At 48.9% G+C, this 15,895-nt stretch overlaps 1 protein-coding gene across 1 annotated transcript in view; it reads left to right on the top strand.

Moving 5' to 3' along the window:
• Window positions 1–15,895, top strand: part of RCC1L (RCC1 like) — a 34,434-nt gene that overhangs the window by 7,661 nt on the left and 10,878 nt on the right. Inside the window, exons 3-9 of the mRNA XM_003810302.5 lie at window positions 467–595; window positions 2,606–2,672; window positions 3,917–3,968; window positions 5,976–6,060; window positions 8,497–8,678; window positions 11,366–11,453; window positions 12,898–13,071. Coding sequence (XP_003810350.2) covers window positions 467–595; window positions 2,606–2,672; window positions 3,917–3,968; window positions 5,976–6,060; window positions 8,497–8,678; window positions 11,366–11,453; window positions 12,898–13,071 — 777 coding nt within the window. The remainder of the gene's footprint in view (window positions 1–466; window positions 596–2,605; window positions 2,673–3,916; window positions 3,969–5,975; window positions 6,061–8,496; window positions 8,679–11,365; window positions 11,454–12,897; window positions 13,072–15,895) is intronic.

Here is a 15,895-nt window from a genome sequence, read left to right as displayed (position 1 = left end):
CGCAATCTCAGCTCACTGCAACCTCCACCTTCCGGGTTCAAGCAGTTCTTCTGCCTCAGCCTCCCGAGTAGCTGGGATTAGAGGCGCCCGCCACCATGCCCGGCTAATTTTTGTATTTTAAATAGAGATGGGGTTCACCATTTTGGCCAGGCTAGTCTCGAACTCCTGACCTCAGGTGATCTGCCCGCTTCGGCCTCCCAAAGTGCTGGGATTACAGGCATGAGCCACTGCGCCCAGCCAGAAGACCAAGTATGCTTTTCTGGAACCCGCATTGTGTAATAGAGACAGCCCATGCCATGGGCTGGGAGTTGGGCTTCTGGTCCTTGCTCTGCGCCTAACTTACCTGTCTTGATGAGTCTTTCCTACCTCTGACTCTCTTTTTTCCAGTGTAGTAGTGTGGAGTTGGACAGTATGATTTCCAGTGGTAGAAATGCATGCCTCAATCAGTGTCCTGTGTCTTTTCCAGTGAGGGGCTACGAGTATGTGTTGGAGCCCTCACCCGTCTCCCTGCCTCTGGACAGACCTCAGGAGACACGGGTGCTGCAGGTCTCCTGCGGCCGAGCTCACTCTCTTGTGTTGACTGACAGGGAAGGAGGTGAGTTGACCTATTGAAGGGTGATGGAAGAGTGCAGGGACCATTTCACTGTGAACTGGAGCCTCAGATCAGGCCTGAGTGGCTTGTTCGATTGAGCCACATCTAATGAGTGAAATGTGGTATTTCCTGAGCAGATCAGTGGGATTGCTCAAGACAGCTGGACAAACCTTGTTGATTCTTTATTTATTTATTATTTTTTTGAGATGAAGTCTCGCTCTGTCGCCCAGGCTGGAGTGCAGTGGTGTAATCTCGGCTCACTGCAAGCTCCACCTCCCGGGTTCACGCCATTCTCCTGCCTCAGCCTCCCGAGTAGTAGCTGGGACTACAGGTGCCCGCCACCACATCCAGCTAATTTTTTGTATTTTTAGTAGAGACGGGGTTTCACCATGTTAGCCAGGATGGTCTCAATCTCCTGACCTCGTGATCCGCCCGCCTTAGCCTCCCAAAGTGCTGGGATTACAGGCGTGAGCCAGCGCACCTGGCCACCTTGTTGATTCTTATGTGCTCTGCTCTCTGGTTCTTGGAAAATCACATGTATTTATAAATGTAACTGCACACAAGGCAGCCTGATCCATTTGCTATGAAGTCACTGAGCTGGGTGGTGTGTAGACATGGCTTTTTCTTTTTTTTTTTTTTTCAGACAGAGTCTCGCTGTGCTGCCCAGGCTGGAGTGCACTGGTGTGATTTTGGCTCACTGCAACCTCTGCCTCCCAGGTTCAAGCAATTCTCCTGCCTCAGCCTCCCGAGTAGCTGGGATTACAGGTGCCTGCCACCATGCCTGGCTAATTTTTGTATTTTTTGTAGAGACGGGGTTTCACCACATTGGCCAGGCTGGTCTTGAACACCTGACCTCAGGTGATCCGCCCACCTCGGCCTCCCAAAGTGCTGGGATTATAGACGTGACCCACTATGCCCGGCCAGAAGTGGCTTTTTCTATTGGAATTGAAAGAAGCCTATTTGCTAACACATATTCTAAGTGGTTGGGGGCTTTCAGAGTCCGGGCCCCTGGGTAACACGGCCTCTTTTTAGAAAAGGGGTTTTTCCAGGGAAAGGTCAGTGTGATCACATTTTTCACATTTCATTTTTTTTTTTTTTTTTTTTATCTGAGACGGAGTCTTGCTCTGCCACCCAGGCTGGAGTGCAGTGGCACGATCTCAGCTCACTGAGCCTCTACCTCCTGGGTTCAGGTGATTCTCCTGCCTCAGTTTCCCAAGTAGCTGGGACTACAGGCACCCACCACTGTGCTTGGCTAATTTTTGTATTTTTAGTAGAGACAGGGTTTCACCATGTTTGCCAGTCTGGCCTTGAACTCCTGACCTCAAGTGATCCATCTGCCTTGGCCTCCCAAAAAGCTGAGATTACAGTCATGAGCCACTGTGCCTAGCCTCAAATTTCATTTTCTGGCTGAGTGTGCTCTGTAGGAGAAGGCGGAGGTGGCATTTAGGAGCTCTTTCTTTTTTTTTTTTTTTTTAATTAAAAAGTAAACGTTAATGTCGAAAACGCAAACTTGGGGAAGATGGGAAAGATCACACACAAGGCTGTCACTTCACACTTGGAAGGTTGCACAGCGGCTGGGCCGAGGTGCTTCTCACTTCCCAGATGGGGCAGTGGCCAGGCAGAAGTGCTCCCCACTTCCCAGACAGTTGACGACTGGGCAGAGGCGCTCCTCACTTCCCAGACAGGGCAGAGGCGCTGCATTTAGGGGCTCTTTCTAGAGGGGATTGGTGTTAAGGGCAGCCTGGTGACAGGTGTGGGGAGTCCGGTTCTAGCCTCAGAAGGTGGAATTCCCAAGAAGTGGATCTAGGACCGGGGGGGAAGGCGGTCTAGATTCCCCCATGCCCCTTGGGAGTTTCTGCAGAGCCTGAGAAAGTTGGAGAAGGAAACCCAGGGGCAGTTGGGGGGTGGGGGTGAGTAACCAGGACGGGACCACCAGCGAGACCCCTTCCAGTCCTCACATTCTAGGATCCCACAAACCTGCAGAACTGATTTAATCGGTGGTGTTATTTTTAGTCTTCAGCATGGGAAACAATTCTTATGGGCAATGTGGAAGAAAGGTGGTCGAAAATGAAATTTACAGGTGAGTTCCTAAAAGGCCTACCCTTCCTCATGTTGAGTTAAATGTCAAAACATTTCTAGGGAGATGACTGTGGTAAACCCACGGGGCGGTCAGAGGCATGCCTGAGAGGGGGCCGTGAGAACTCAGCAGAAAGCTGGGGGAGTGCTGTCTGTTTCAGGTTGAGTACCATGTGTTAGCTTGGTGGGAGAAGAGGGGTCATGAGCATTGGTTTTAATGTGTAAAACCTCCGGATAAATTTTTTTTTTTTTTTTTTTTGAGATGGAGTCTTGCTCTGTCGCCAGGCCAGAGTGCAGAGGCGCAATCTCGGCTCACTGCAACCTCTGCCTCCCAGGTTCAAGTGATTCTCCTGCCTCAGCCTCCTGAGTAGCTGGGACTATAGGCACGTGCCAGCACGCCCGGCTAATTTTTGTAGTTTTAGTAGAGAGGGGGTTTCATCATATTGGCCAGAATGGTTTCCATCTCTTGACCTCATGATCTGCTTGCCTTGGCCTCCCAAAGTGCTGGGATTACAGGCATGAGCCACCACGTCCTGCCCTCTTAGGATGAATTTTTACAAATTAAGTTTTTATTTTACCAAATTGATTTTTAAACATTCCCCTTTATTCATTTTATTTTTATTTCATTTATTTCATTTTATTTTTATTTATTTATTTTTTTGTTTGTTTGTTTGAGGGGAGTCTCACTGTGTTACACAGGCTAGAGTGCAGTGGTGAGATCTAGGCTCACTGCAACCTCCGCCTCCCAAGTTCAAGCGATTCTCATGTATCAGCCTCCCGAATAACTGGGATTACAGGCGTCCGCCACCGCACTTGGTTAATTTTTTGTATTTTTAGTAGAGATGGGGTTTCGTCATGTTGGCCAGGCTGGTTTCAAACTCCTGACCTCAAGTGATCCGCCCACCTCGGCCTCTAAAAGTGCTGGAATTACAGGCGTGACCCACCGCGCCCGGTGAGTTCTTTTCATTTTAGTGTTTAAAAACACTTCCCTCTAGTTCCTTGTATGTTGTTGGAGGGCCTTAACACCACTCTCAACTTTGGCCATGTGTTAAAATCACCTAGGATTTTGTTTGGCTTTACTTTCATGACCAGGCCTGACTCGACCTCAGATTTGACCTTGAGAGTTACCCCAACAGTTACTGTGTGAGCAGAGGGGACGGGCCATCAGTTGGGGTGACAGGGAAAGGGCTGCACAGTGCTTGTCATGACCGCATCCCTTGCTTCTTCCCAATTTGTTCCTGGCTGTAGTGAAAGTCACAGAGTCCACAGGATGCAGGACTTCGATGGCCAGGTGGTCCAGGTAAGAGAGATGGGCCGAGAGCTGCTTGTTCTGTTCCTGGGGTGCTTTTGAAAAGTTGAGATTTGGGTAGGGTGATGGCAAATTTGTTAGGGGGATTTTCTGAATTAAATTATTTTAGTAAAAATTATAGCCTACTTACTATAGGCCAGGATTTATGCTAGATTCTAGGGATACAAAGTTTAATAAGATTTTGGGGCCGGGCGTGGTGGCTATACCTGTAATGCCAGCACTTTGGGAGGCCGAGACAGGTGGATCACCTGAAGTCAGGAGTTCCAGACCACCCTGGCCAACATGGTGAAACCCCGTCTTTACTAAAAATACAAAAATTAGCCGGGTGTGGTGGCACATGCCTGTAATCCCAGCTACTCAGGAGGCTGAGGCACAGGAATTGCTTGAACCTGGGAGGTGGAGGCTGCAATGAGCTGAGAGATTGCACCACTGCACTCCAGCCTGGATGACAGAGCAAGACTCTGTCTCAAAAAAAAACAGATTTTTGGGGATGACACTCTAGTGAGTGAACAAGTTAAAAAGCTAACTGAGGCCGGATGTGGTGGCTCACACCTGTAACGTCAGCCTCTGGGGAGGCTGAGGCAAAAGTATCACAGCACTTGCTGTATTCATGCATATGTGCATTGAAATATTTATGATAGGTACCTACCATGAGCCAGGCACTATTCTGGGGATGAGAATAAAATGGAGAGCAAAATACAGCTGGCTTAGAACACCACAGCACTAATCATACTGTGATACGGCTGGCTTTTTGGTTTTATTTGGAAATTTTTTAGAGGCAGGGTCTCATTCTGTTGCCTAGGCTGGAATGCAGTGGCACAATCATAGCTCACTGCAGCCTTGAACTCTTGGGCTCAAGTGATCTTGCCTCAGCCCCCTGCGTAGCTGGGTCTACAGGTGTGCATCACCATCCTCGGCTAATTACTTTATTTTAAAGAGACAGATTCTCACTGTGTTGGCCAGGCTGGTCTCAAACTCTTGGCCTCAAGCCATCCTCCCACCTTGGCTGCCCAAACTGTTGGGATTATGGGTGTAAGCCACCATGTCAGGCCTCCTTCACCTATTAGACTGAGTGACTTTGTGCAAGTTACCAGACATCTCCAAGATAGTTTCTTTTTCTTTTTTTTTTTTTTTTTTAGTGCAGTGGCACAATCTCAGCTCAGAGCAACCTCTGCCTCCTGGGTTCAAGCGATTCTCGTGCCTCAGACTCCCGAGTTGCTGGGATTACAGGCATGTGCCACCATACCTGGCTAATTTTTGTATTTTTAGTAGAGATGGGCTTTCACCATGTTGGCCAGGCTGGTCTTGAACTCCTGACCTCAAGTGATCCACCTGCCTTGGCCTCTCAACGTGTTGGGTTTACAGGAGTGAGTCACTGTGCCCAGCTGAGATTCAGTTTCTTACTAGGTGGTTTTGGTTATTGACTTAACACAATGCCTGGTGTAAAAATTGTTCAATAGATGGTGCTTTTCTTTAGGCAGTTAGAAAAATGAGTTTGGAACTGAGGAGAGTTGTTGAGACCAGAGATCACAGTGCAGAGGCCACAGTTAAGCATTGAGAATGGCTCCCATCTCCCAGGGTAGCATGAGGAGTGAGGAGAGAGGAGGGCAGGAGACACACCCTGGAGAGAGATCCCAACAGCAAAGGGTCTGAAGTAGAGGCTGAGTGTGTGAGTAAGGCTGGAAGCTGTGAAAGTAGAAGAGAGGGCTGGGAGGAGAAGGGTTATGGAGAAGGGGTGGTTCTTTGGAGATGGCGTGGGATGGATGGCAGAGCTCTTGGATTTGCCCCTTTGGAAATCTGCATTTTACTTTAACAAGAGCAGTTTCAATGCAGTGGGAGACTGGTAGATTGAGAAGGAGTAAGATGAGCATGGAGCAGTCTGCCTGGACCATGCTCCAGGTGCCCAGGAGCGGCAGGCGATGGTGTTGGTCCTTTGGATGAGGACACCAGGGTTCTAAGTATTTCTTCTCATCCCCCTTACCTCTGTTTGTCTGCTAGGTCGCCTGTGGTCAGGATCATAGTCTGTTCCTGACGGATAAAGGAGAAGTCTATTCTTGTGGATGGGGTGCTGATGGGCAAACAGGTAGAGTTCTTTTCATGCACTGGGGTCGTGAAAGTTCTCAGCCCGTGTCATGTGGAGCTGTGAGCTGTAGGACATTTATGGGCTAGAACCCTTCTTCCTTAATTCAGCTCTTACCTCTTATCACTTTCTGAGGAACACTATTCTTGGCTCCATCGCCCAAGCTGGAGTGCAGTGGCGCGATCACATCTCACTGCAGTCTCAAACTCCCAGGCTCAGGTGATCCTCCCACCGCAGTCTCCAGAGTAGCTGGGACAACAGGTGTGAGCCACCAAGCCCAGCTAATTTTTTGTAACAACAGGGTTTCGCCATGTTGCCCAGGCTGGTCTTGAACTCCTGACCTTAAGCAGTCTGCCTGCTGTGGCCTCTTGGTGGGCTGGGATTCCAGGCAGGAGCCACTGTGCCCTGCTGTAATACTTTTTTTTTTGCATCCCTTCCATTCCCCTCAGCCCTGGCTCCCATAGAAATGAACTGAGAGAAGGCTGGGTGCAGTGGCTCACACCTGTAATCCCAGCACTTTGGGAGGCTGAGGTGGGCGGATCACTTGAGGTCAGGAGTTTGAGACCAGCTAGGCCACCATGGTGAAATCCCATCTCTACTAAAAATACAAAAATTAGCTGGGTGTGGTGGCACACGGCTGTAATCCCAGCTACTAGGAAGGCTGAGGCAGGAGAATCGCTTGAACCCGGGAGGCGGAGGTTGCAGTGAGCCAAGATCGCGCCATTGCACTCCAGCCTGGACAACAGAGCAAGACTCTGTCTCAAAAACAAACAAACACAAACTGCAGAGAAAAGGACAGGCAGGACCTGCCCAAAGGCAAATGTCATTATTGGCACTTGCTATGGGGGTAACCCCTGGGCAGCAGCCCAAGGCAGAGCACTGAACTGTAGACTCTTGCCTTCATCCAGGGTCCTTAAAGGGGCCTATTCCTCAGCAGGTGAATGGATCAATCGTAGCGCATCCAGACAATGTAATGTTTGTTATTTAGCACTAAAAAGCAATAAGCTGCCAACCCATGGAAAGGCATGGAGGAAACTTAAATGCATGATACTGATTAAAAGAAGCCTATCTGAAAAGGCTACATACTATAGGATTCTAGCTGTATGGCATTCTGAAAAAGACAAACTATGGAGACAGTAAAAAGATCGGGGCTGGGCGCGGTGGCTCATGCCTGTAATCCCAGCGCTTTGGGAGGCCTAGGCAGGTGGATCACGAGGTCAAGAGATCGAGACCATCCTGGCTGACACGGTAAAACCCATCTCTACTAAAAAATACAAAAAAAATTGGCTGGGCATGGTGGCGGGCGCCTGTAGTCCCAGCTACTCGGGAGGCTGAGGTGGGAGAATGGCATGAACCCACTGTGCCCAGCCTCTCTGCTTACTGTTAACCATGCCATTTTAAGTTCCCTGTTTTTTGGGAGTGGTGTTGGGGATGGCATGGGCTCTTAGAGATTTTCTTTACTTTTAGCAAGACCACCAGTGCATTAGAAATTGCTTGTTGTGATCAGGCAGGTGGCTCACACCTGTAATCTAAGCACTTTGGGAGGCTGAGGCAGGAGGATTGCTTGAGCCCAGGAGTTCGATACCAGCCTGGGCAACATAGTGAGATGCTGTCTCTATTTCAATATAAAAAAATTTTAGACCAGGCTCAGTGGCTCACGCCTATAATCCCAGCACTTGGGGAAGCTGAGGCAGGCGGATCACCTGAGGTCAGGGGTTTGAGACCAGCCTTGCCAACATGACGAAACCGCATCTCTGTGAAAAATACAAAAATTAGCCGGGTGTGGTGGTGCGTGCCTGTAATCTCAGCTACTTGGGAGGCTGAGGCACAAGAATTAAAGAACTGCTTGAACCCAGGAGCTGGAGATTGCAGTGAGCCGAGATCGCACCACTGCGCTGCAGCCAGAGGAACAGAGTGAGACCGTCTCAAAAAAAAAAAAAAAAAGTTGTATGAGCATGCAAATAAGCAGATTAGGGTTTCTTTTCTTTCTTTCTTTCTTTTTTTTTTTTTTTTTGAGAGTCTCATTCTTGCCAAGGCTGGAGTGCAGTGGTGTGATCTTGGCTTAACTGGAACCTCCACCTCCTAGGTTCAAGCGATTCTTGTGCCTCAGCCTTCTGAGTAGCTGAGATTACAGGCATGTACCATTATGCCCTAATAATTTTTTTGTAATTTTTTTTTTTTTTTTTTTTTTTTAAGTAGAGACAGGGTTTCGCCATGTTGACCAGGCTGATCTCGAACTCCTGACCTCAAGTGATCTGCCCATCTCAGCCTCTGAAAGTGTTGGGATTATAGGTGTGAGCCACTGCACCCAGCCCCAGACTGGGATTTCTGAGCTGATACTTGTTAAGTGCTTAAAACTGCACTTGGCATATAGTAAGTCTGCATATGTGTTTGTTAAAAGAGCGAATAATTAAAAATCTGTATTTTCCACTGTGTTAGGTCTGGGTCACTACAATATCACCAGCTCGCCCACCAAGCTGGGTGGAGACCTGGCGGGAGTGAACGTTATCCAAGTTGCCACCTACGGTGATTGCTGCCTGGCCGTGTCCGCCGACGGAGGACTTTTTGGTTGGGGAAACTCGGAGTACCTGCAGCTGGCCTCTGTCACGGACTCCACACAGGTATGCAGTCGCCGACAGCGTGGTGCTGGGAGGTTTGGAAACATTAAAGTGTTAAGGGGCCGGGTGTGGTGGCTCACACCTGTAATCCCAGCACTTTGGAAGGCCGAGACAGGCAGATGGCTTGAGGTCAGGAGTTCAGGACCAGCCTGGGCAACATGGCAAAACCCCATCTCTACCAAAAAAATACAAAAATTAGCCAGGTGTGGTGGTGCATGCCTGTAATCCCAGGTACTGGGGAGGCTGAGGCATGAGAATTGAATTGCTTGCAGATTGCAGTGAGCTGAGATCGTGCCACCACATTCCAGCCTGGGTGACAGAGCAAGACTCTGTCTCAAAAAAAAAAGAGCAAATAGGCTGGGCGTGGTGGCTCACGCCTGTAATCCCAGCGCTTTGGGAGGCCAAGGCAGGCGGATCACCTGAGGTCAGGAGTTCGAGACCAGCCTGGCCAACCTGGTGAAATCCCGTCTCTACTAAAAAAAAATACAAAAATTAGCCGGGTGTGGTGGTGGGTGCCTGTAATCCCAGCTACTTGGGAGGCTGAGGCAGGAGAATTGCTTAAACCTAGGAGGTAGAGGTTGCAGTGAGCTGAGATCGCGCCATTGCACTCCAGCCTGGGGGACGAGAGCGAGACTTTGTCTCAAAAAAATAAAATAAAAGCAAGTAAAGGAATAAAGAATGACTACTTCATAGGCAGGGCAGCCACCACACACTTTTAAGTGACCAGATCTCAGGAGGACCAAAAAAGGTTATGTTAAACCATGAGAAACCACCCCCATGAGCCAGTCACCTCCGACCAGACCCCACCTCCAGCATTGGGGTTTACATTTCAGCGTGAGATTTGCGGGGGGGACAGAGATCTAAACCATATCAATCGTATAACTAATCTCTCTTCCCATCACTCATGTTCCACAATTACCAACTGATGGCCAATTCAAAAAATAGAGATATGATTCACATACCATAATTCACCATTTTAAAGTTTACAATTTAGTGGATTTTAGTATTAACATATTCACAAGGCTGCACAACTGTTACTACTATCTAATTTCAGAACATTTTAATCACTCCTCCAAAAAACCCCACACCACCAGTGGCTAGTTTTTTGTTTATTTGTTTGTTGGTTTTGGTTTTGTTTTTTTTCGACATAGGGTGTCACTTTGTTGTCCAGGCTGGTGTGCCATCATAGCTCGCTGCAGCCTCGAACTCCTGGCTCACGCAATCTTCCCGCCTCAGCCTCCCTAGTAACTGGTACCATAAGTGCACACCATCACGCCCAGCTAATTAAAAAAAAAAAATTTGTTATAAAACAATTAGCCAGGCGTGGTGGTGTGCACCTATAGTCCCAGGTGCTGGGGAGGCTGAGGCAGGAGAATGGTGTGAACCCGGGAGGTGGAGCTTGCAGTGAGCCGAGATCATGCCACTGCACTCCATCCTGGGCGACAGAGCAAGACTCTGTCTCAAAAAAAAAAAAAAAAATTTTTTTTTGTTGTAGAGACAGGGTCTCACTTTTTTGCCCAGCCTGGTCTCAAACTCCTGTCCTCAAGCGATCCTCCCACCTCAGCCTCCCAAACTGCTGGGATTATAGGCATGACCACTGCTGTACCTGGCTGGTGCAGTGCTGCAGTTTGAGGCTGTACTGTGTTGTGATCATGCTTGTGAATAGCTGCTGCACTCCAGCCTGGGCAACATAGTGAGATCCCATCTCTAATAAATAAACATATTACATTCCTTGATATGATCAAATTTTTGACAACATACAGCAAGGTTTTAAATATATATTAACAGATAGAGAAATCTGCATAAAGGGAAACAAAAGGTCAGCTAAGAAGATTTTTTTAAAAAGTCTCCTCTGTGGTCTGGTACAGTAGCTAGAAGTGGTTGCAGATTTGGCTAGGAGCTTCCTAGTAGGCAAAGCAAAGAAGAAACATGGTATTTAAATGATTCATTGTTCCATAAGATAAACAGCAGAAAAGGTGTTGGGGAGAAGTACGGCTCTCCCTGTTACCAAGGTCTGAGAGAAATGTCACCCATGGCCTTCCTGTGGGGGACAGATCCAGTGGTATGCCATTGTTATCTATTGCCAGATAACAAATGGCCCCAATACTTAGTGAATTAAAACAATACACTTTATTTATTTATTTATTTTGAGATAGGATCTTGCTCTGTCACCCAGGATGGAGTGCAGTGGTGTGATCACGGCTCACTGTAACCTCCACCTCCTGGGTACAAGCAATTCTCCTGGCTCAGCCCCCCGAGTAGCTGGGACTACAGGCACTTGCCACCACGCCCAGCTAACTTTTGTATTTTTAATAGAGACAGGGTTTCACCATGTTGGCCAGGCTGATCTCGAACTCCTGACCTCAAGTGATCCACCTGCCTCCGCCTCCCAGAGTGCTAGGATTACAGGCGTGAGCCACCACACCCGGCCACAAATGTCATTTTATGTTAATTTTGGTTGACATCTGCCTCCTCCACTAGACTAGAACTCTCTGAGGGTGGAAACTGGGCCTCTTTTGCTTCCCATTCTACCCCAGCACCTAGTATGATGCTTGGCATGTGATGTTCAGGAAGTATCTGTGGAGTGAATGAATGAACTAGGACTCAGCTACTCTGTACCTAAGACCAGAACACTTCCCGGTCCTTACTGGCTTGCTTTCCTAACAGTGTGGCTCCTTTCTTTGGTTCAGGTGAATGTGCCCCGCTGCTTACACTTCTCAGGAGTGGGGAAGGTGCGACAGGCTGCGTGCGGTGGCACGGGCTGTGCAGTGTTAAACGGTGAGACCTTCTTTCCGGTGGCTCATTGGGAAGCTGTAGGTAGACTGCATAGGGAGTGGTCAGTGTCCATTGGATTTGCAGGCCGTAGACCTTAGCCTTAGGAGGGTAACATGGCTGGGCGCGGTGGCTCACATCTGTAATCCCAGCACTTTGGGGAACTGATGCAGGAGGATAGCTTGAGGCCAGGAGTTCCAGACCAGCCTGGGCAACATAACGAGACCCTGTCTCTACCAAAAAATGGATAAATTAGCTGGAAGGCTGGGTGTGGTGGCTCACACCTGTAATCTCAGCACTTTGGGAGGCCAAGGCGGGCAGATCACCTGAGGTCAGGAGTTCAAGACCAGCCTGGCCAACATGGTGAAACCCTGACTCTACTAAAAATAGAAAAATTAGCCAGACATGGTGGTACATGCTTGTAATCCTAGTACTTGGAAGGCTAAGGTGGGAGGATTGCTTGAACCCAGGAGGCAGAGGTTGTAGTGAGCCGAGATTGCGCCACTGCACTCCAGCCTGGGTGACTCTGTCTCAATAGAAAAAGAAAAAATGAAAAATTAGCTGGGCATGGTGGTGCACACCTGTAGTCCCAGCTATTCAGGAGGCTGAGGCAGAAAGGTCCCTTGAGCCCAGGAGTTCGAGCTGCAGTGAGCTATGATCATGCCACTGCACTGGGCAACACGGTGAGACCCTGTTTCAAAAAAGGAAGGGACTATGGCCATGGGAAGATGGCATTGGATTAGAAGATGGCATTACAGGGTGTGAATGAAGTTCTTAACAAAAAGCGAATAGTCTACGATTTATCTGTAGACACATGGCCACAGAGCTGAGTCATCCTAGAGCAAACCTCTGGAGTGGAGAGCGAACTACTTCATTCCCCTCCCTTAGCCTGGGCCAGAGAGACTCCAGCTCTGCCTTCTCCAGCCAAAAAATCAAAGACAGATGGGAGAACAGCCTTCAGCTTTGGATAACGATGAAATGTCTGGCACCGCTGATGAATATTAAACTTTGTATAACCAAAACATCATTTCTAAGAGTTTTAAGAATCTGGCCAGACATTGTTGATGTGTTTGGCCTTCTGATCAGTGTGAAACACAGAGCTGTCATTAGGGGGAGAAAACATCCTCCAATTCTCTGGTATTCGTATGGGTTTTCTGGATGATTTATACGCTCGTCCCTTCCAGGTTACTAATCCTCAAGATGTGGGAAGTTTGTGTTCTGAGCCAGGAGAGCTGGCGAGACAGACTCCCCCAGCAAGAATTTAAGCAGGGGAGAGAGAATTATTATTCTAAATCTCTGTCTGCATGTTCTTGCCAAGCAAGGAGGAAAAAAACAAAACAAAAAAAAAACCGTGTGGATGTCATAAACCTTGGTGGTGTAGTTTGAGTTTCTGGTGAGGGAGGTTCTTACTTGGATGGACTTACTGACCCTTGTTTTTACTGTAATGTAGGAGAAGGACATGTTTTTGTCTGGGGCTATGGAATTCTTGGGAAAGGTCCAAACCTAGTGGAAAGTGCCGTCCCTGAAATGATTCCACCCACTCTCTTTGGCTTGACGGAGTTCAACCCAGAAATCCAGGTTTCCCGCATCCGATGTGGACTCAGCCACTTTGCTGCACTGACCAGTAAGTTACCAAGCCCGATGGCCCTGGTGTGAGCCCAGCAGAGGTTCTCTGTCTCCAGTTCAACCCCAAACTGCGGGCAGCTCTCAGGTTCCACCCATCCAACAGAACGGCGCCTTTGTACTGATAACTCAAGCAAGGGCTAAGCCAGAAGTTGTTTGCCTCGAGGTTGTATAATGTCTTGTTTTACCCCCCTGGAGTTTTAATTTTGGTTCGTTTGGTTTGTGGGTAGGCTAACGTGAACGTGCATTTTCTCAAGAGAGCACCCGTCGGTGGTAGGAAGGGGCATTGCTAGTACGTCGGGTGCTGGAGGAAACCAGCAGAGGCTTGGCGGATCCATGGGTGGGTGATTAGGAAGTGAATGTGTGGGGCTTAATCCCATTCCCTGGCCGAGCCCAGACCCTGATCTGACCCAGGATATGGGATGGCAAAAGGCCGATTTGTCAGACTGTCCCGTGGTTTCACGGAGGTAAATCTACCGATTTCTCCAAAGTGCCGGGGCAGAGAATGATGAAAGGGGAGAGCGAAATGGAGGTTTTTCCCAAAGGCCTGCCAGATTACAAAGCCACAGAATATCCGCTTACCCTGCAGGGTAAGGGTAAGGAATGTGTCCTTTTCTTGGTTACATCTCTTACTCCACCACAGTTACCGTGGGTTCAATTTGCTGCTCTTTAGTTGACTCGAATAGTAAAACTGTCCTGAATTAATTTCATTCTGTGATTCTCAAGTAAATTAGTTATTTCCTTGCAATTAAAAGAATCTTTTCATCTCATGGCAAGTAATTGTTTTCTTTTTAAACATCCAGGCCGGGACAGTCAGTTGGTGTCATCTGTGGTTGAGTTCTCTGGCCTCATTCCCACGTGGGGCCTGTCCCAGATGCTCACCCTCTGTACCAGGGTCCTAACTGCTATTCACTTATTGTCTGAATTCCAGGCTCCAGAGGCTGTCAAACAGGCAGGCCTGGGTTGTTATGGCTGCCGGCTGGAGTTTTATCTGGCTCTAGGCTGAAGCACTGAAGTGGCAGTGGTCATGACTAAGCCAGAGAATTCCTGGCCACTGCCCAGCCAGAGTGGCCACTTGCATTTGCAGCTGAGTGTAGGTCTCATGAATTCTTTTTTTTTGAGTTGGAGTCTCACTCTTGTTGCCCAGGCTGGAGTGCAATGGCGCGATCTTGGCTCACTGCAACCTCCGCCTCCCGAGTTCAAACGATTCTCCTGCCTCAGCCTCCCAAGTAGCTGGGATTACAGGCACACACCACCACGCCCGGCTAATTCAGTGTCATGAATTCTTAAAGCTATTTTGATTTGATAAATAAGAGTCGTATGGACTAATTTTTGGGGAAACAAATATCTACTTTCCAGAAAGTTCTTAAGGCCTCAACTATGGGCAGAGACACGTGTTTAGAAATCTGTGTGAAGCATTTGACTAGAGCAGAGGCTTTTCTATTTGCCCTCATGCCATGTAGCCATTTCAGGTCACAGCGAAATGAAATTCCTTTCTGGATTTCTCCCCGAGACTTAACAGGCCTCCTTCTAAGGGTGAGTTACTGCCTGTTGGTAGACAGAGCCTAGCTGTCTTCCTGCCTGTGTGCCTGGCATTTGCAGATAGCCATCTGGGAATTAGGGTTGGTTGGTTTATCCTGTGGTCTGCTAGCATTTTGGGGAGCCAGGCCGAATTGTTCTATTAAACACCTAAGGGCTAGCTGGGTGCAGTGGCTCATGCTTGTAATCCCAGCACTTTGGGAGGCCAAGATGAGAGGATCCCTCAAAGCCCAGGAGTTCGAGACTAGCCTAGGCAACATAGTGAGATCCCTTTTCTACAAAAAATACAGAAATTAGCTGGGTGTGGTGGTGTGCGCCTGTAGTCCCAGCTACTCTGGAGGCTGAGGTGGAAGGACTGCTTGAGTTTGAGAGTTCAAGGCTGCAGTGAGCTATGTTTGTGCCACTGCGTCGCAGCCTGGGCAGCAGAGTGAGACCCTGTCTCAAAAGCAAACAAACACACACATACACAAACTATCTAAGGTCTGAGTGTGGGGAACAAGGGGCATGCTTAGATCAGGGGCCTAAGACAGCTTGTAATTATTCCGTACTTCATCAGCCCCAGGTCTTGTAGTCCTGGCTTTTCCATGTCACTTCCTCTGCCTCCCATGACCCAAGCCTTTTGCCCAACAGCTGATGGTGACATGGGCCCAGGAGTGCCCCAGCTGGTGCAGACAGAGTCCCACCTGAAGGCCGGGCTAGGAGAGGCCATCTCCTGGGTTGACCTCTTAAACAGCATCTTGTACTTTTTCTTCATGACAGTTTTTACAGTTTGTAAACATATATTAAAATCATCTGTCTGTTCCGTCTCTGGCCAGTCCCCAGCTCCTGGAACACAGACCTAGACCCAGCACAAGCAGGCACTTGGTCATTAGATGCCCTGTGGCTGAATGCTCCCAAGATATGGACAGTCAATCCAGGAATGACAAATTGTCTTACTTTTCACTGTCAAATCAGGAAGCCCAGGGTGTTGCCAGGATTTGTGGAAGGCAGAGTTTGGTGGCACACGATTGTGGGCGGGGCACAAGGGGTGAGCAGAGTGGGCCGTGTGCACCAGTGACCTCCAGCCCCGTGCACCACCCCCAGACCCCAGCTCCATGCACCACCCCCAGACCTGTCCACCACCCCCAGACCCCAACTCCATGCACTACCCCCAGCCCTGTGCACCACCCCCAGACCCCAGCTCCCGGCACCACCCCCAGCCCTGTCCACCACCCCCAGACCCCAGCTCCTGCACCACCCCCAGCCCCGTGCACCACCCCCAGACCCCAGCTCCATGCACCACCCCC

This window comes from Pan paniscus, chromosome 6, assembly GCF_029289425.2.
Source record: "Pan paniscus chromosome 6, NHGRI_mPanPan1-v2.0_pri, whole genome shotgun sequence".
NCBI classification, from domain to species: Eukaryota; Metazoa; Chordata; class Mammalia; order Primates; family Hominidae; genus Pan; species Pan paniscus.
Note: the sequence above shows the minus strand (reverse complement) of the source record. Positions and strands in the feature narration are given on the sequence as shown.